General features: G+C 38.7%; 1 protein-coding gene across 1 annotated transcript in view; it reads left to right on the plus strand.

The window, feature by feature from the left end:
* The first annotated feature begins 7,386 nt into the window (after positions 1 to 7,386).
* mad1l1 (mitotic arrest deficient 1 like 1) overlaps positions 7,387 to 21,043 on the plus strand; it is a 65,897-nt gene continuing 52,240 nt past the window's right edge. Inside the window, exons 1-9 of the mRNA XM_026171644.2 lie at positions 7,387 to 7,521; positions 8,006 to 8,150; positions 8,252 to 8,392; positions 8,467 to 8,646; positions 8,743 to 8,867; positions 8,984 to 9,065; positions 10,050 to 10,180; positions 12,002 to 12,116; positions 12,870 to 12,931. Of these exons, the coding sequence (XP_026027429.2) occupies positions 8,007 to 8,150; positions 8,252 to 8,392; positions 8,467 to 8,646; positions 8,743 to 8,867; positions 8,984 to 9,065; positions 10,050 to 10,180; positions 12,002 to 12,116; positions 12,870 to 12,931 (980 nt within the window). The 5' untranslated portion in view covers positions 7,387 to 7,521; position 8,006. The remainder of the gene's footprint in view (positions 7,522 to 8,005; positions 8,151 to 8,251; positions 8,393 to 8,466; positions 8,647 to 8,742; positions 8,868 to 8,983; positions 9,066 to 10,049; positions 10,181 to 12,001; positions 12,117 to 12,869; positions 12,932 to 21,043) is intronic.

Raw genomic sequence — 21,043 nt, forward strand, 5'->3', positions numbered from 1 at the left:
CCAAAGAGCAGACTCAGACCGTGGCTAAGGGTTTCAAACGGTTTATTTATAGAATTCAGGGAATTAACAAAGGGCAGGCAGGCTATGGCGCTGAGCCCTTTTCCATCAGCTAAACTCAGGAGGACAGGGAGACAGATGAGAGCTGGCTGATTATGGCAATTTGTGAAGGAGAATAGTTAAAAGCCTCTGAGGCCTTACTTGCTAGACTGGATGATGACAGAGTTTGAAGAGTTACAGGTGGCCGGCAGACTTCTAGGAGACTTGAGGTGTGTTCATGGGCAGGCAGGTAAACGATAGGTGAGCCTTAGTTTCCACAATGGTGAGTTAGTTCCAAAGACCCTGACAACTGGTAATCTCTTTGCTCCTAAAATAAAAAATAGTTAAATCCAAAAGTGTCTGCTTTAGTTCTTTGTGATAATAACAGGGGGGAAAGCACTAACTTAGCATGGACAGACTGCAGTAATACATTTATTATAGCGACTAATTTGTTACATTTTTATTCATTAATATTACATAGATATCTGCTGTTCTGGGACTGAACACACTGAAATAATAAACAACCACATTAATATGCAGATACAAGGCAACAATACTTATGGCCTCTTTCTTTGTTTCCACAGTCCTCTGAGATTCTCCACCTTTTATTTGTTCCCTTCCTCTCCCTTCATCCCACCTGCCTGACACCACTGTCACGCTTTCTCTCCCTCCTCCCACAGAGCGTGTTTCATTTTGTTTATTGTTTTTATTCCTACTCCCTGTCTATTCACTTGGATCTCCCAAAGCAGTTTCTTGACGCTTTATGTTTGTGTGTCAATCAAACCACCCTGCGGATAGAACGCCTCTGTGACTGGTCATATCCCACCTGATGCCTCACATAAGTGGGCAGACAGCTCCATGGACACACACACACTCTTTCATATCACAGCAAGTGGAATACTGTGGTGCTTTATGGATTGAAGACATGTAAACTAGACTTTTTAAAAATACATTTCTTGTATGCGTCCATTGTGTGTGGGGTGTATCCCAACTCTTACTCTGTGACTAGTGCGATAGGCTCCAGCAACCCTGAGCAAGTAGTGAAGAAAATGAATGCACGTATGGATTATATCCAAACAGGCACCACACTTTTGTGAAATGACGATGTGTTATACGCACAGTTAGCATCTATTTTGGGTTCCACATTAATAACTTAGTTTTTTCTCTGCTGATGATATTGCTGCTCTCTGCCCTGCAGACGGTTTTGAATGTTTTGAAACCTCGGGGGAGAGAATTCAGAAAATGATGTGACACACGCATCTCCTCCCCATCAGGCTTATCCCACAGAGACTGCTTATTTCATTAATTAGTAAGCACAATTTATTTTTAATTTCTCCTCTGATTGTGGCTTCTTTATGCATAACTGGGTGCCTCTGCATCTTCTTTGTCCCCCCTCCTCCCTTTGTGTGCACAAGCATGCACGCCTGTAAACTAATATTGTTCAAATATTCCCCGGGGCTCCAGAGCACTGAAAGCCTGAATCAGCTATTGGCTCTGTCCTCCTTCATTAGAAGGGTATGAAATCACTATCTTATTGATTCTTCTCATTAACCTTTCTCTCATCTGATCTGTAATGTTGTTTTCTGTCCCTCTCTGAGCCTTTTCTCTGCAGCTTTCCTCATTTCGCCTCCCATGCCTACGTTTTCCCCCCCATCACACTCTTCTTTGCACTTTATGAACCTGCCATGACCACAAATTTCCTTCTGCATTTCCTCATGCCTGCTCTTTCTGAGCTATTTCACTTTATCTTTCACCCACTCATAAAACCCACAATAGACACTGAGGTAACACACTATGTCTGGATGACCTTGAGGTGACCTATTTTTGCCTACTGTGGTGTGACTAAATACAGTTATGTTTTCAATTATGTGAATTAATTCAAAAGGACGATGATGATGGTTACAGTGATGTCTTAAATAATGTGTTTAATGGACACTGAAAGCCTGAATTACACTCGTTCATATCTTTCATTGTCATTAACTGCAAAGCTGTAAAAGCTGATATTGCTGCCAATCGGGTAACGACGCAAGAAAGAGATTTTTCTCGGTGTCAGCTTCCTAACCTTTTGCAGTTCGCATGACATTGTGTATGTTTTGATGTTTACAGCTGTGGGTGGAAAAAACACCCCACTGAATGTGAAACGGCTTCCTGTGAACTCCTATCACATTTCTCTCAACAGATGGCAATGAAGGGCACATCTGCGGGCACTTCTGCTGATTTACATCGTACGCCGTGTGTGTGTGTCCGTGTGCACGTGCAGGAGTCTGAATTTGAGCATTTGCGTCACCTCGCAGGGAAGGCTGCATCCACGGGTCGACTGCTGGAGGACCGACGCAGGTGGAGATGCTGAGGACGGCGACTGAATACCCAAGAGAGACAGGGAGGGACTGAGTCAGAGTATGACAGATAAAAAAAGACAGTGAGGAGGGAGGGGAGGGGGAGAAAAAAAGGTGTTCTCACCCGGTGAGAGAGGGGAGATTGTAGGACCATGAAAGGAAGGGATGAGGGAGGAAGAGAAGGAGGGAGCTAGGAGAGACAGTGGACCAAAACAGGCTGAATTCTCTCGGGGGTGAAAGGATGAAAAGGGAAGAGACAGTGACAGAGAGAAAGGGGAGCTCTTATGTCACTCTGAAGAGGAATTGTCTTCTGTTTGACCTTTTCAGACAAATTCACACCCTTTCATTCAATCCCTCTTGAATCTCACCCACATACAAAAAAAGAAAATCATAAAAATCCCTCCATGGACCCTCCTCTCTTTTATTTCATGTTTTCCAGCTCTTTTCTCACATAAATATGGACTGGGCACCGGGCCTCACCTCTTGTGCACCTACTCTGCTCTCAGCCAAGTCATAGAGAGGTGATTTTGTAATTACAGCCTTTTCTTTTGTCAGATGATGACAGCATAGTCATTATTCTCTTGTGCGTCCGTTGCAGCTTGTTCCAACCATCTATGAGCTGCTTGTCTGCGTCTTTTTCATCCATGTATTCTGAAACTACAGAGATCAGCACTCTCAAGGTCTTGCCTGTATTTTGCTGTAGATATTCTTACATAAATGCCCCAAGGTCTCACTTCCTTTACTTCACTCAGGAAGGGCATGAATGCAGGACAGTCGTAAAGAATTCCTTGGCCGTGACCTCAGACGGCACAAGGAGAACTGGAGTTGATTCTCAGCTGCTATGCCGTGACTGTCAAGTGCAGAGGTTTTTTCCACATGGGAATAAATGAAGTATTAATGAAGATGCAAACCGGATGCACAAGAATGAGCATCACCGTTGTTTGGATCAGGAGGATCGTTCAAGGCGACTTATGGCGATTTAATTAAACATGAATTAAAATGCTTTTGGACGTGACATTGTGGCACAAATGGTTGTAATTCACATCGTCCGTGGCACTGCTGCCATCTGTAAAGCTGTGCCATTAGTGCCTCCCTGTGAGTGATACGCCTTATGCTAGAGGAAAAAAAAGCATCATTTCCATACCAGTGTGCTATGTAAGTACAATATCAAGATCTATCCACATTTGTGTGAGTTCTAGTAATGCGAAGCCAATCACAGCTTATTATTTGTACAAAGACGAGGCTTTACGCCGAGGCAGACCTCTGTGTCCACCAAAAGACCATGCTTTGTAAAATATAAACTGATAAATATAGCAGTGCTGCCCTCTGTTGGAACAACTATGCCAGTAAGGCCCCACAAATCCAAGCACATACAGGTGCTGGGCTAATGGGATACAAAAGTAAATACACTATATCATTTTTGGTCATTTCTAACAAAAGCACAGTAGTGCCATGTAGATCATCACAAGCATATTTATAAACCTGGTTAACTGGTCAATGGTTTGCTCCTTCTAGCCAAATTATTTAGTCTATAAATTAGGCCGAATCTACAAAACCCCCATAATGCAATACTGTGCTTTAATTTTGAGGCATGAAATAGCATGAGTTGCACTGATTCATTGTTTCAGGTCTGTTATTTACCCACTGATTAATTAGGTAAATGTAAAAGAGTAACACATGCAATATTTATCAGCTATTTTCTGGACTGATGATAAGGATGAGGAGGATTACTGCCTTTTAAAAAGTGACTTAGTATATGTGAGGGGGCAAAGTAACCGGGTCATTGCAGCAGATTTCAATGCAAGACACCCTACGAGACCACCCATCTCCCATGCTACAGTTAGCAAACTGCTTGCTAAGTTTCGTGAAACTGGTTCAGTGTTGGATTTGCCAAAATGTGGACGCAAGAAAACTGTCACTAATGAAGAAACATCAGTGGCTGTCCTAGCTTCATTCAGCAAGAGCCCACAGCGTAGCACTCGCCGCATGTCACTGGAGAGTGGCATTAGTCGAACATCCCTTTGGCGGATATTAGCTACTCACAAATAGCACCCTTACAAACTCCAGCTACTGCAGCATCTCAACGAGGATGACCCAGATCCAGGCACGTGCAGAGGGGGGAGGCTAGAGGGGCTTGAGCACCCGCCCCTTTCCTGATGGGTGCCCAAAGTGCCCTTTTGTTGAGGCAACTTTAAAAAAAAAAGAATTTATTATTATTATTTTTTAATGTGTGTGTGAGTGCGGAGTCCTGTCTGTGCCCCTCAACAATAATATTTAACTATTAATCACAGTTTTGCTAAATAAAATCTGGCTTGCATCAGTCACATGATCACATTTAACCAATGATCGCCCTTGTCGGCAGAACGCGCTGGTTACGAGCCGGGAACGAGGTCACAAAGAGCACGCGCATTTTTTGCGGTCCGGAGCTGTAGGAGAAACACAAGTTAACTCAGAGACACAGACTGATGCGACAAAACCAGTAAGTAGGTGTACAGCGTACACTGTAGTGTGTAGCACACAGGAGTATTAGCTTATTACGTACACGTTGGTAAGCTGTCTTGTTGCAACTGGGGCGGGTGCTCAAGCCCCTCTAGCCCCCCCCTCTGCACGTCCCTGGAGCGTGCTGTGTGTGCAACAGCGCGACAAACATTACCTGTCCTTTTATTAACTGCACAAGTAGTGCTGGTCACAGCTGCTGGCTACCTGTGTAAGGCTGTCATGGGTCTGTAGCTCTGTCACCGTTTTAGGGAACATATTTAGTTTTAAAGCAAGTTACAGGGCTTTTCCTGCCTTTCTGGAGGGATTAATTACACATAACATATAATGTAATTGCAAGGAGGTATTTCTGTAGTCTGTAGAGATAGTGGAAAAGGGGTGGGATTAAATAAGCTTATGCTTCTTCCTGCTCCTTTTTGAACATGGACGTTATTTGGAGTTGTGGTTGCTCGTTTTCCTTTTGTTTGCTTTGTTCATTTGTCTCTTTTAATTCTATTTTTTTATACTTTTTCAACATGTTCAAAATAAAGATTCAATCAATCAATCAATCAATTATATTTCACTAAAAAACGATCTAATATGCACTTCCACATAATTATGCATTATTATAATTATAATATATTAAAAAACACACGCTGTATTTTAAAGAACATACATTAAGAAGCAGATTATATTAGATTTCTATTTTAAATAAGACAAAATTTGGATTTTACAGCAGTAAAATGATTGTATCTCTGCAGTTTAAAAATGTAATAAGCTTTGCCCCTGCACAGAGTGGATAGTGAAACAAATGGAATCATCATAAATACATTATTTCATATTTATTACTTCCCCCTCCTCATTGCTTTATTATTGTAGCTCTAGTAATAAATATGTAAGGATTCTGGATCAGCACCATGATGCCCATAGTATATACAGTATTCTGAAGAAGGTGTAAAATGTCACTGTGTGTGCGTGTGTTTGTTTTATTTAGATGGATTAAAAAAAAAAAAAATTACTCATGATATAACATTGTCCTCATGTCCTTACCAAGCCTGGTAAGGACATGAGGAGGAAACAGTAGGAGCTGTGTGAGGCTACTAAAGGCAGGGCTATAACATTTTTCTGTCATCATTTTATTATAGATTAAGTGCAAGAGTTGTTAGGTGTGGATAATTAGATTATAGTTTATTGCAATAGCAAGTTGTGCCTTGTTCTCAGATAGACAGCAAGTGGAGAGTGATATATGAAATGATGGGAAGGAAGGAAGAAGAGAAGCAAAGAGTGAATCACAGGCAGAGCCTAAATTATTTCTCACAGTTTTTTGTTGCCTTATGGTTCCAAGCGCTGTCACCAATCTTTGCATTTTGTTATTATCTCATGACACTTGTTTAATCAGCTACCATCTCTCCTGTGGACTTTTTAATGTCTACAGTCTCAGATCAACACAGCCCTGCCCTCCAGCACTATCAGCAGCAACCCCTCAACAGCAACATTGTACCCATCGGCTACGTTTGCTTTGCCTTGTTGCCCATATTAGATTCTTGATGAATGTGTGTTGTTGTTATTCAGCCTGGTTCAATGTGCCCCTTTTTAACTTTGAGCACCCGCCCCTCTCTGCACGGCCCTGCCCAGATCGGCGCACAGAATTTGCAGAATGGGCAAAACAAAAATTGGAACAGGACCCTCAGTTCATGCAGAAGATTTTGTTCAGTGATGAGGCAAACTTTTATGTGAATGGTGAAGTTAACCAACAAAACCACCGCTATTGGTCTGACACTAACCCACATTGGATGGATCCCTCCAAGTCTGTTGGACCAACAGAAGTGATGGTTTGGTGTGGTATATGGGGTCCAACGATAGTGGGTCCATTCTTCATCAATGGAAACCTCAAGGCCACTGGATATTTGAAATTGCTACATGATGATGTGTTTCCCTCTTTATGCACTGAAGCTGGCACGTTCCCTGAGTTTTTCCAGCAAGATTGATCAGACTGATCCAAAACCCTGCCGCCAGATAAGAATGCTTCATGAAATTATTCCTACCAATCTCTGTAAAACTGCAAAATAACTTTTGTTTATGTGATAGCTGAATCACGCTAGTCCCAAACATGTTACACAGTGTATAGTATACATATTTATTAATGCAATTTGCGCTAAGATTATTATTAAACCTGGGTTATATGGTAAAGTGGAGGTGGTTGACCTCTAAGGGTAGGAGTGGTATGACAGAGGTTGTGCAAATGGTAAAATTCTGTCTAATACCAATTGTAAGAAAACAGCTCTACTTAGAGAGGCCACTATGCCTTTCAACTCATAAGCAGATGAAATGTTGTTCAAGGTAGCTACATAAACACGAGGGGGGAAAAAACAAACTAACAAAGAAACGTTGAATCAAACTGATAACAGTGCACGATTTATTCGTTTTTCCTATTAAAACCAATGACTGTAGAAAACCTTTCTACAGTCATTGATTAAAACCAAAACAAACAAAAAAGTTTGCTTTTGATACTCGCGATATGTTACCAAATCTCGCGATACTACGTACATCCCATTCGAGCTAAACTGGAGGGATTTCTGTAGTATTGAGCGAGCAGCTAACACGTTAGCAACACTGAGATAATCTATTTGCAAATAACTCGCTCCTTAAAAAAGGAAACCAAGCCGGCTCAGAGGTGAGGACGTATTCTTACAAGCGATGCCCATTTGTTAGCTACTTAAACGTAGCTTAGAGAGAATAGCTGTAGAAAACAGTCATGGTAAACTGAACTCTTGTGTAGCCTGTGGTGATACAGGAGTGAAGCAGTTTATACCGTTCTTAACAAACCAGTGAATACCTTCTTGAGATAATTCTTGATAATTGTCAAATATGGCAACTAACGTAAACATTAGCTTTTGGTTAAGCTACTAAAGTTGGTTTCGTGTTTGTGCAGCTGAGCAAAGAAGCTAATGCCACTTTTATCTTACTTCGCACTTTTACGTAGTTAATGCTAGGAACCTGTCTGCATATAACATTAACGTGTTAACACTTTTATCGTAAAGTTATAAAGCATGAAAATGGTGCACTTTAGAATTGCTTAGCTAAACTTTACATGGCCGTAGTGTAGTCTTTTTTTTACTCGTACTGTGAGCCTTTCGTTTGTGTGCTGCATCTTCCAGGATGGATTTAGAAGACGACACGACCATTTTAACAACCCTGAAGTCCTTCAATTCCTTCATCAGCCGCCCCGAACATCCACAGCGGCTGTCAGAACACTCAGCAGGGAGTGGAATCCTGCAGAGTCAGTACAAGCGCAGCATGGAGGTACATACAGAAACTGTTTGCATCAACAGGGGGGCAAAAAAGCTGAACAAAAATAGCACCAGCATTCAGCCTCCGCACTTACTAGCATATCCTTCTTTTAGCTTTTAGAAGCAGCAGAGAGGGTTCACTCCAAGAATCGCTACCTGCAGTTGGACCAGGAAAAGAAACAGATGGAGCTGAGTCACAAACGGGCTCGTTTTGAACTGGAGAGGGCAGCCTCAGACAGCGCACGAGACTTGGAGGTACATGCCATACATACTCCTTTAATACCACATGACCAAGGCATCAGATAGCTCACCACCTTGTTATGTTGCAGCATGAGGTGGATCGGAACCAGGAGCTTTTGGGACAAATAAAGAAGCTGGAGGAGAGAGCGGAAGAGGTGAATAAGAAGCTAACAGAGCAGAAGGAAGCAAATGATGCTCTCCAGAAGAACCTGGAGGGTCTAAACAAGACACTGGAGGAAAGAGATGATAAGCTTGGCACAGCTAACCAGGTGCACGCATGCTTGTAGATTTGCACTCACAGTTATTTTGCCAGTCTGGTAGTGCCTCTTATCTTATACTGGATTACCTCTGTTATCTGTTTGCAGACCATCAGCTCTTTGAAGGATGAGATCAGAGAGCTCAGGCAGAAGATTCAAAACCAAGACTCAAAAATGTCTGCTCAAACGCTCGAAAACCAGGAGTTACAGGAAAAGCTAGATTTGCAACAAAGGTACACACACAAACAAGGACTGACACTTTGCTCTTTTTCATGCTAATAAATATTGAGCTGTACTGCTTAATATAAATGCTGACCATGCAGTTTTCTTTGATTGCTGTTATGATCAGGAAGTATCAGGAAGTCTCTCAACTTTGCCAAAGTCTCCAAGCTGCGCAGTCCTCATGCTCTGATCACATAATCAAGATTAAGGTACGAAATGCTGTCGCTTCTATTGGGCTCCTTATGGTTTCACTTCAGAGTTTAAATGGTGTACGGATTTGTCTGTAGTTCAGAACATTCCAGTGTCCACAGTTCATGGAGAGAAACTAGTTGAAATAGTTAAACATAGCAGTTTGTACGTCTTTGCACTGATGTAGACGGTGTGGTTACACAGTGTTATGTAGCTCACTCTACAGCGAATGTAAACCTACTAAATATGATTACGATTTAGACGTATAACCAATGCATGTGCAGTATATCAGTTCAATTTTCTACATATCAGCTTTTTTGTTCAAACTACCTTTCTCCTTCAAATTGCATAAAATGAGTTTAAATGTATTTTTTCCCCTCATAACATAAACTTATCGAACATACCATTTTGCCTTCAGAACAGCCTTAATTTTCAGAGCATAGATTCAACAAGGTGTTGGAAACATGCCTCACAGATTTTGGTTCATATTGACATGATGGCATTACACAGTTGCTGCAGATTTGTCTGTCTGTTGGACTGAGATCTGGGGACTGTGGAGTACAGTGAGTTCACTGTCATGTTCAAGAAACCAGTTTGAGGTGATTTGGAGTCTTGTGACATGTCACGTGATCTTGCCGGAAGCAGCCATCAGAAGTTGGGTACACTGTTCATAAAGAGATGGACATGGTCAGCTACAATCGTCAGGTAGGGTGTAGGTTTAAATGATGCTTAGTTGGTACTAAAGCCCTTTTTCCATTAGTACCCACTCGGATCAGCTCGACATCGATCAGGCAACAATTTTTACTAATCTTCTGTTGTCCACTTTTGGACAATAAAAGATTGCTGAGTCGTTGCCACATGATTGGTGGTTAGATATTTACATTAATACAGGTGTGTGTGTGTGTGTGTGTTTGCTTGTTTGTTACAGGTATTTGTTTCCATAAAGTGTGTCATTAATCTGAAAACTGTATTACTGGTGAATTTCTCACTTTCTAATTTGGCAGGAGTTGGAAAGGCGGCTTGTGTTCCAGGAGCAGGACTTTGCCATTGTGAAGACTGTAAAGTCAGAGGTGGCCAGAGTTCCAGATCTGGAAAAGGAGCTGAAGCGCCTCAGAGATGATAATGCCTACCTCAGGTTAAATACATTTTTGAAGTTTCCTTAACATGTAAACTCTTTACACTGTAGTGGAGGGACCTTTTAATCCACAAGTTTCACACACACATATACCACAAGCTCTCTTTTCTTTAACAAGTGTTTTTGGTATTTGTAATATGTGTTTGTGCCTGTGTTGTCTCTAAAACCTTACACTATATGTTTAGGTTGATTCTGTTTGTACCACGTAGTTTGGATGCTATCGGGCATTAATGAGCATACAAGCATTTTGAAAGATTAAGTTGGATAACAGAAGATCCATTTGTCAAGTAACAGCCAAACAGCTTGTCAGACTAAGTGGAGAAATTTAGCAGTTGGTGTGTTTATCCACTTAAACTTTCTGTTGTATTACAGAAATCTCAATTTAAAGCATGAAACTCTTCATACTTTCTCAAGATAACAGATTAAGAATTTTGCTGAAGATACCATAACTGTAACTAGGAATGTTCCTTATTCATAAGTCGATTAAATGGGAGGGGAAAAAAAGACTGACCCTTCTAAAAGTACTCAGACAATCAAGTTGCATTTTAAATGCTGCTGAAATTTGTGACACTTTGTGCTGTGCATACACATTCACATTAGCTTGCAAAGTGTGCCAGTTTTTTGCAGCCATCTGTCCTTACAGATAAACCTTTACACACTTATGCAGAAAGCAGTATTTTCTGGTCGAGTGTTTGTGTGTGTGTGTGTAACTGTCCTAAACAGGAACAAAGCTAATTAGCCAATTATTTTATTTTTTTAAAAAAAATTTATTTGTTTATTTTTATTTTTTTAAGTGGAATGTTATATCAGTAGTGTGGGGAGGGTGTGTGTGGTGGGGGACATGCTCCTCACACTCTCCCCATCTCTCATAAAAAATCAGTAAGGAAAGCAAGGAAGGGATGTGCATAATGGAATGGGTCATCACACTAAGATTACTCTGGCCAGACGTAAATGGAATACTGCAGAGCTGCACTGCACTCCTTGTTTACATGTTCTGAGACAGAGGGTGACTGGGGGGCAAGGGGCTGCCATTTACTGAGAAATCCTGCTTAACATCTCAGGGCCAACAGTCAACTGGCATACATGAATGTAATCTCAATAAGTACTTGTTCATATTACTGAGTATTTCTGGTGCTGGATAGCAAGAGGAGCAAGTATTGCAGGTTTAGTCTGGGAAATGTGACTGAAAAGAAAGACCAGGTGGATCAATCAGCATTTTGTCTGATCTTCCAAGGCGAGTCCATTGTCTGGTCTCCGATGGTTGGGAAGTCCTCAAACTGTGGGGAGATTCTTGTTTCACATTGCCTGAAACAATAGAAGGAAAATTCTTCTTTTATCTCCTAATCAGTCTCTGTTGTCTGGACCGAGCTCTTTTCCCTTATTCTTTCCTCCTCTGCAACCTTTGCATTTCCCCCCCCCCCTAATTTCTACCGGCTTGTGTCAGCATAATCAGCTCCCTGGTGTAAACAATGTGAGCTGGGCAAAAATAGTGTTGTTGATTGAAGTGGGTAATAACATGGCCAAAACATATCAGACGTTTCTCAAGTAGAGTTCACAGAAAAGTCACCCTAATCCAACAAGTGTGACTAAAGTAAAGAAAACTTGAAAACTAGTGAGAGCAATGTATTATAGCTATAATGCACAGTTGGTACATTGTTACGTGCATTTGTCGTCAGTCACTGTAATCTTAATATATTTGAAAACGGTTTTCAAAATTGCATCCGAGTGTGACTGTAGCCAGGGATTGAAAGTTTCTCCATGTCTTGCATTAGACACTGAGCTATCAGTTTAATTTACCTTTTTTGTCTCTGTTCTGTCCAGGGAGAGCAGAGAAAATTGCAGCCTGTTGAAAGAGGAGGTGGAGGGTCTGCGGAAGAAGCTGGAGAGGATGGAGAAAACCAAAGAAGAGCTGATCAACATGGAACTGGAAAAAGAGGTAAAAGTGTGGGCAGTTAGAAATATATAAATATTAAGAGAATTAAGGAATAAGCAAAGCTTCAATGAGACATTTTTAGATAGATTAATGACTCTGGCTGCATCCTCGTGAAGTTTTTTGTGACTCCCTGTCCTCTGTTTGTTTTTGCAAACTTTGAAGTTTAACTTTTAGAATTTACTATCAAATATATTTTTTAATTAATAATCTAAGCTTAGAATGTCCTCCAAAAAGCCCTATACACACTGGAAGCAGTTCATAGTGATATGGTGGCAACAGACCATAGAAAACAACTACAGGTGAAAAAAGTGCTGCTGAAGTGGGCGGGACTTGCGATAAACTATTCTCAGCTTCACGTGAGCAACTGAGGTGGCTACCAATGAGAGTGAAGAATACAGTTGATTAACATATAAGCTGGTAGCAAATATGGGAATGTCCACTAGCATTCAGTGTCAGCTTCAAGCTGATGCTTGACAAAAGACTGACTTCCTGTGTGTAGGCAACTTGAGTAAACATTTCAGTCATTACTTTTTAAAAAGCTATTGTCAGAGATAATTGGTGAATTATAAAATATGTACAATAATAAGAGAAGAAAATAATGTATTTATACTGCTGTGGGATGTAAAGATGCCATATTTGCAAGACTTCATACTGCATAAAAGTATTCTTTTTCTTCTGCTGTTGACTGTATTATATCAGCATCAACTTTTCCTGTACTCAAAAACAGTTATTTGCTTTGGTGTCATTAAAACTTAGAGGCTCACAGAGAAGCTCCACGCCTGGGAGAACCTTGGGCAATCTACTGGACTCAACATAAGGTCAGACACTATTTCAAAGTGTGTACGTTTGAATCACAAAGAAAAATATTTAAATAGACATTTGTGTATTTCTTTCTTTTTATTTTTTCTTTTTTTTCCTGTTTTTAATCATGTATAAAGTGCCACTAGGTGGAGCTGTGGTCACTCCATACAAATGTGCCTCATCATTGTGGATTGAGTCCACCATTGTGTATAGATGTCTGTTTGGTACCTGCTTGTGAGTGCACCAAATGAGTCTCAATGCATTCACTCAAAGCTGGTAATGAGAGAATGATTGCATGTTTCCTCGTGAGCAATGAAGCTGATCTGACACATAAACACTGCAGACCTGCCGATGGCATGCATGCACGCACACATGCGCACCGTGTTTTTCTTTCTTTTGTGATTAACGTTGACTGTGAGGTAAACACAGCGCTTAATGAAAAGTGTGTGAGGATGTGTGTGTTTTTTTTTTTTTTTTAAAGTGTGGGAGGAAAAAGTAAAAACTGCGATCTAATAAACTATGAAATTAAGTGAAATCAATATTTCCGTAAGGCTTAATTTTAGTCATATGTAATTTGTTATGTAACATTTTGAATCCTTAAAAAGTGAGATATTTAAAGTAAATTGTTGTAATTTTCTTCCTCAAAATCCACTGGATAAGGGGAATCTCAATAGTTCTGTTATTGGCTTCATGTGTGATGCTGATGTAAAAGTGCAAAATATTAATGTTGCACACATGTTTAGCTCCTGATGATCAAAATAGCATCACAGTCACCTTTAGAAACTCCTTAAAGCTGTTATTCTGGTGTTTAATAAAAGCCCGAAATAAAATGTCAATGCGGTCAAGATGTTATTTTCTTGTCACAGTGTGTGCGACGTAGAGGCAGGTGGAAGTAAGTGTGTTTCATTCAGCAATTTGTTCACCTTTACTGCACTCGGTGCATCAGTGCTGTGCGAAAATTACTATTGATGTGGATTTGTGCATAAGTGGGATATTGTGATTGCCTTGTAGGCTATTAAACAGTCATTATTTCAGCATTTTACTGCTTGGAGTCTTGTCAGGTATATAATTGTCAAAGTTTTTATGAAGAAGTTTAAGAATCACAAAGTAAGTGAAAGTGAATTGGATATATGTCATATTCTTTTTGCGGTTAAGAATGATCAGGAGCTTTCAGAAGAAAGAATTGATGGCACTGCAGTGACAGAATAATGATCATATCTCAGGGCCGTCACTAATGTAACAGTGCCTGAATTAATGCTGACATGAAGTCGAAGCTGCTTGTTTAGGGCGGTTGTTGTTCTGTCATTAAATATGAAATGGCTCATAAGGGCTGCTGTGCTTTGACACTAAAGTTTGGATTTTCATTGTTGATTTTTCTATGGTTTGTTTTGTCATCTTGCGTTACTTAAAGCTAAATATAATTTATATTTATACATGATAAACATTTTCTCTCACAAGATATATCAGGATATGAAGAGTATGTAGCTGAGTTGCGACTGAGGATTGAATAAATGTAATTTACTGTACTTGAAGAGTTGACCTCCATCACCCTGAGATTTAATTCTTACCAACAATGTTGGTCTTTTGCCAGGAAGAAATAACTTAAAGGGAAAAGAGAAAATTCCTAAGAACAATAAATGTGTTGAGAAGTAGACGCAAGCCTTAAAGCTGCAGCCTGGATTTGCTAGCAGCTGGCTGGTTGCTAGAAGTTATTTTCTTTCCTTCTGTTATGTGAGATGATAACATTGTGCTTGGTTATGTGCGTGCCAGTGGGGATGACAATTGAAAATAAAATTGGAAGAAATAGAAGATGAAAATATCTTTATGCCTCCACGCTGGCGACAGCTGGGGCTGGAGGCATTTAAGTTTTGGATTTGTCCGTCGCTTTCTTTACATGATATCGCTCGAAAGTTTCACTTTGACTGGAGGATGAAGTGATTAGAATTTTGTGTGTTTAAAGTTCAAGACTTGATTTGGCCCTAATTCAAGAATCTCTAAATATCTGGAAAATGACATATATGATAAAAATGATCAGATAATGACATTTTTACACCAAAAGGTCACATGTTCTCATCGCTGTGAGATCATAATGTGCCACAAAATCACTTTTCTGACAACAATTCAACAGGAAATTGTGATCGTCTAGTCATATCTAGTTGGATACTGAATTCGTGCAACTTGACTGGTTGCTGGAAGTGCTTCTGGTCTTGCCATTGAAGGACAGCTGAATGATTAAAATACATTGAAAGGTCTTCCAGAAAATGTTTTTTCCCCCCTTATTATTGAAACTTTCACAAGCTACAGAAAGAACTGCAGCTATTTTGTGCATGTAAGTCACAGACTGGTTTTTGTGTGATAGATGGTGTATTAAATTGATTTAACTACTTCATGGTAGTGTTTGTGTGTATGCTGAATCTTGATGCCACATTGAAGGCCATACAAACTTGATGCTGTTCCCTGTGGATTAAGACTTTCTTTTAGCTCGTATGTGTCCATGATCCACCAGTGAAACAAGTTTAGTTGGAATGCTACCCAGTGTTCATAAATTGCTGGATTTTTATGCTAAATATTACTCGCAATTAAATAAAACCAATAAGAGTTTTGATAACTTTGTGCAATTTCTGGAGAAATTACAGTACAACTCCTGTACACTGTTTCACTTTACGTTGTTGTTGTTGTTGGTTTAGATGGGCTAAACATGTGTACAGATCCATTTCAGGAATACATAATCATACTGAAAGAGAGAGAAGTTCATCAAGTACATCAAAATCGGCCAGTTGATTCCATCTACGCTGGTTATAGAGGAGTTAAAATTAGCATGGTGATACTGTTCTATGTGCCAACAAGCTAAATTTCATGCATGAAAGGTTTGGGGATTGTCATCACCCAGCAAAGAGGGGGACCGACTTTATATAACTCAAGAACGACACAGCGTAAGATTTTCAAATTAATACCATTACTACAAATCTTGTATGAGTTCTGGAGTGAATTTTGTTGAGGTCAGAGGTCAAGTTTCCAAACACAGAAAGTCAGTGTTCTCAGTTATTTATATTTATTATGATTTTAGCATTTCTTACTCCCAGTTCTTACTTAACAATTGGAAAGCAAATGGCTATGGTGAATAAAATCACTAAGGCTCATTCGCATCTATCCAGTGGGACAAATTGGACTATTTGCTACTATAGCTATGTTTGATATCTGGGCTTTGGACTAAATTTTACTTTTGGCCACGTTTCCCGATTCCCTTATGTGCGTTTTGTAAGCAAGACTCGCTAATCTGACAGTTCATTTTGTAGACCAGGTTACACCCCAGTTGTTCACAACATTGCACCCAATAATATGCAACCATCACGTTATTTGCAACAGCATCCAAGATGACTGACTCATGACCTGCAAAACAAAACAAACAAAAGGCAGAGGACAGAGAAATATCTGCTTGTGTGAGTTCAGGAAAAGGCTCATCCCTCTGTGCTCAGGGCAATGTTGAACTAGAAAAATTTGCATTTCCTGCGAAAATGCAGTGTGGATGCCTTAACGGCTGAAGATATCTGCTGAAAAAAGCTGAAAAAGTTGAAACAAAAAAAAAAAAAAGATGCCCTGAGCAGGATTCAAACCTGGCCCTCCTGATCAAAGGGCAGCTATTTAGCTCACTGAGCCAAACACTTTGTCACAAAGAAAAGGTGGAGAGATTGACAATTGTGCTAGCAGAATTTGGGCAAAAAAAAGGGGTGAAAATTCTGCTGAAAAGAGTTCCATCAGCAGAATTTCTGCTGAAAAGAGGTGAATGAGCAGAATTCTGCTGAAAAGAGTTTTTTTCTGAAAACAGCAGAAAAAACTGAAAATTTTGCTGAAAAGAGTTGAATGAGCAGAATTCTGCTGAAAAGAGGTTTTTGCTGAAAAAGAGCTGATAAAGTTTGGATTTGTGATGAAAAGGGGTTAAAAAAACTGAAAATTTTGCTGAAAAGGGGTGAATAAAATGAAATTTGTGTTGAAAAGAGTTTAAAAAAAGTTTAACTGTTAAGTGAAAGAAATGTTGCCATAAGCTGGATTTGAACCCAGGCCTCCCAGTCTGAGAACGGATGCTTATCTCACTGAGGTAAAGCACAGCTCAGCCCATCATGCAAAATCAGTGACCACATTGATAATGTGTTCCATTCATTTCAATGGTCAAAAGTCATAACACACATCAGCAGAAATAGCAGAATTTTTTAAAGTTTAAACATAGCATTTCTGCTAAAACTTAGTATTTATACTAAATAATATTTTTTTCCTGCCAAATCATAGCATTTGTGCTGGAACACAGAAAGTTCCACCAAATCATACAATTTGTACTAAAACATTATTTATGATTTAGCAGAAACATTGGGACTTGGTAGAAATACTATGATTTACATGAAATACTTTGACTTAGCAGAAGTACTACAATCTAGGAAAAAAGTACTAAAGCATAGCAGAAATTCTATCATTGAGCAGAATTACTAGGATTTAGAAGAAATACTAAGATTTGGCACAAACACTGATGTGGCTCAAGAACCTTTATTGTGCAGTTATACTATGATTTGGAAGAAATACTATACTTTGGCACAAATACTATGATTTGGAAGAAATACTATGTTTTAGCACAAATACTATGATTTGGCTCAAATACTATAACTATCCTCGGTCAGAAGGAGAGGCTGACATCCAGGGATTAGATTACCACAGGTGGAGTTTATTGCGGTCAGATGGATGGTACAGGGAGGTATGGGATACAGTAGGAGGATGTGGAGAGGTGATATGGTGTGGTTTCTATGATTAAGAACAGGGTACGCATTACAACATGCATACAGATTAAAGATTAAGAAAACTGGTAACAAATTCCTCCACTACAAATCAGTCTGATGCCACTTTTTACAGGGTTCCCGTTTACTAAGGCACTACCCAAAAGGCGCCACAAGAGGGCACTCCAACACAAGAGATGACCTATTTACACTGATGCACTTAGTAAACAGCCCCTACTTAGCCACTACATAATACAGTGATATTACAGTATACAAATTCACACGAATACTATGATTTGGCAGAAATACTATGACTGAGTAGTAATACTATAACATAACAGATTTCCTAAAAAAAACTATTAAATTGCAGTAATTCTATGACTTGGCAGAGATACTACGTTTTAGCACAAATACTATAACAACGCAGAAATACTATGACTTAGTAGTAATACTATAACATAACAGTTCAATGTTCTTGCACAAATACCACAATATGGCAGAAATACTATGTTTTAGCACAAATACTGTGATTTGGTATAAATACTATGATTTGGCACACATACTATATTCCGCAGATACACTATAACATAACAGATATGCTACAACTTAGTAGTAATACTATAACATAACAGAATTATTATTTGGGCACAAATACCACGATTTGGCAAAAATACTATGATTGGGTACAAATACTATGATTTGGCAATAATACTGCATTTTAACACAACTACTGAGATTTAATTGAAATACTATGATTTAGAAGAAATACTATTACTCCATACAAATACGATACTTTGGGACAAATACTATGTTTTGGTTCTAATACTATGATGTGCAACAAATACTATGATTTGGCACAAGTACTATGATTTAGTACAAATACTATGATTTGGCAGAAATACTATGACTTAGTAGTAATACTATAACATAACAGATTTCCTAAAAAAAAACTATGAAATTGCATTAATTCTATGACTTGGCAGAGATACTACGTTTTAGCACAAATACTATAACAACGCAGAAATACTATGACTTAGTAGTAATACTATAACATAACAGTTCAATGTTCTTGCACAAATACCACAATATGGCAGAAATACTATGTTTTAGCAAAAATACTGTGATTTGGTGTAAATACTACGATTTGGCACACATACTATATTCCGCAGATGCACTATAACATAACAGATATTCTACGACTTAGTTGTAATACTATAACATAACAGAATTATTAATTGGGCACAAATACCACAATTTGGCAAAAATACTATGATTGGGTACAAATACTATGATTTGGCAATAATACTGCATTTTAACACAACTACTGAGATTTGATTGAAATACTATGATTTAGAAGAAATACTATTACTCCATACAAATACGATGCTTTGGGACAAATACTATGTTTTGGTTCCAATACTATGATGTTCAACAAATACTATGATTTGGCACAAGTACTATGATTTAGTACAAATACTATGATTTGGCAGAAATACTATGCCTTAGTAGTAATACTATGACATAAAAGATATACTATGGTTTTGCAGACATACTATGATTTTGCACAAATACCATGATTTGGCACAAATGCTATGATTTAGCAGAAATACTATGATTGGGTACAAATACTATGATTTGGCAATAATACCGCGTTTTAACAACAACTACTGAGATTTGATTGAAATACTATGATTTAGAAGAAATACTATGACTCCATACAAATACGATGCTTTGGCACAAATACTGTGATTTGGCAGAAATACTATGACTTAGTAGTAATACTATAACATAACAGATTTCCTAAAAAAAACTATGAAATTGCAGTAATTCTATGACTTGGCAGAGATACTACGTTTTAGTACAAATACTATAACAATGCAGAAATACTATGACTTAGTAGTAATACTATAACATAACAGTTCAATGTTCTTGCACAAATACCACAATATGGCAGAAATACTATGTTTTACCACAAATACTGTGATTTGGTATAAATACTGCGATTTGGCACACATACTATGATTTGGCAGAAATACTATGCCTTAGTAGTAATACTATAACATAAGAGATATACTATGGTTTTGCAGACATACTATGTTTTTGCACAAATACCATGATTTGGCACAAATGCTATGATTTAGCAGAAATACTATGATTGGGTATAAATACTATGATTGGGCAGAAGTACCATGTTTCAGTACAAATACTATGATTTGGCAGGAATACTCTGGTTTAGCAGAAATACTCTGATTTAGCAGAAGTACTATCTTTTGGTAGAAATTCCTGCTAAAAGGTACTATTTCTGCGTTTTAGCAGTAATACTGTAATTTGGCATAAATACTATAATTTGGGATAAATACTATGATTTGGCACATATAATATATTCAGCACATATATTATAAAATAACAGAAATATTTGGCCCCAAAACCATGATTTTGCACAAATACCATGATTTTGCAAAAATACTATGAATTGGCAGAAATACTATGATTTAGCAGAAATACTATGATTTGGCAAAAGTACTTAGATGTAGTAGAAGTACTTTGCTTTAGCAGAAATACTATGATTGAGGAGTAATACCTAAACATAGGAAAATATTGATACACAGACACACATACACAGACAGTAAAGGGAACAGGAGCTGTGGAGAGTCTGGGCTTGGTATATGTAGGTCAGTTAAATTAGCTGCACCTGCTGTAGTCAGCCCTTACACACACAGACACAGAGAGAGGTGTGAGTTTTCTTCAGTGTATTTCTGACATTCAGGATTCCCCTCGAACAAATGGCCATAATTTCCTAACCGTAGAGGCTAGAACGGTCATTCAGGCATCGTTTTATTCAGAAGAGATGGGGGAATCTTCAGGTCTTCATAATTCAGAGATAAAACATAAATTCTTAAAGATATATGACTTGTAATACACTGTAACTGAGTAGAGGCGAAGCAAAAACTGCCTTGACTTGCGCTCAAACAACCTTTGGTAACTCTAAATCTATATGGAGCATCAAAATCATTCTTTCACCGTAAGAAACAGCAGGCTTTGGTGAACAGTCATGGAAATTTTCAGGGCTCTGTGGAAATCCATCAAAAAGATATGACGAGAGAAAAAAGTGGTTCATTTCCAGAGATTGAAATCTGATGAAATCTGAGCGAGGGACAAATTTCCTACCCTCAAACAAGTCCAACTCATTTCAGAACGGTAATAGGTGAGAAAGAAATTCTAGAATTGTGAGCGTCAGGAGTGTCTGAACATATACGGGGACAAGCCTCATGTCTTAACTTCGCTTCGTTAAGGAGATATGACAATTTGAAAATGCCTCTCATTAGAGAAATCCAGCGGTGATTTTGAACAAACTCTCCATTGAGTTTA

The sequence above is a fragment of the Astatotilapia calliptera genome, chromosome 6, assembly GCF_964374335.1.
Source record: "Astatotilapia calliptera chromosome 6, fAstCal68.1, whole genome shotgun sequence".
In the NCBI taxonomy this organism is placed as follows: domain Eukaryota; kingdom Metazoa; phylum Chordata; class Actinopteri; order Cichliformes; family Cichlidae; genus Astatotilapia; species Astatotilapia calliptera.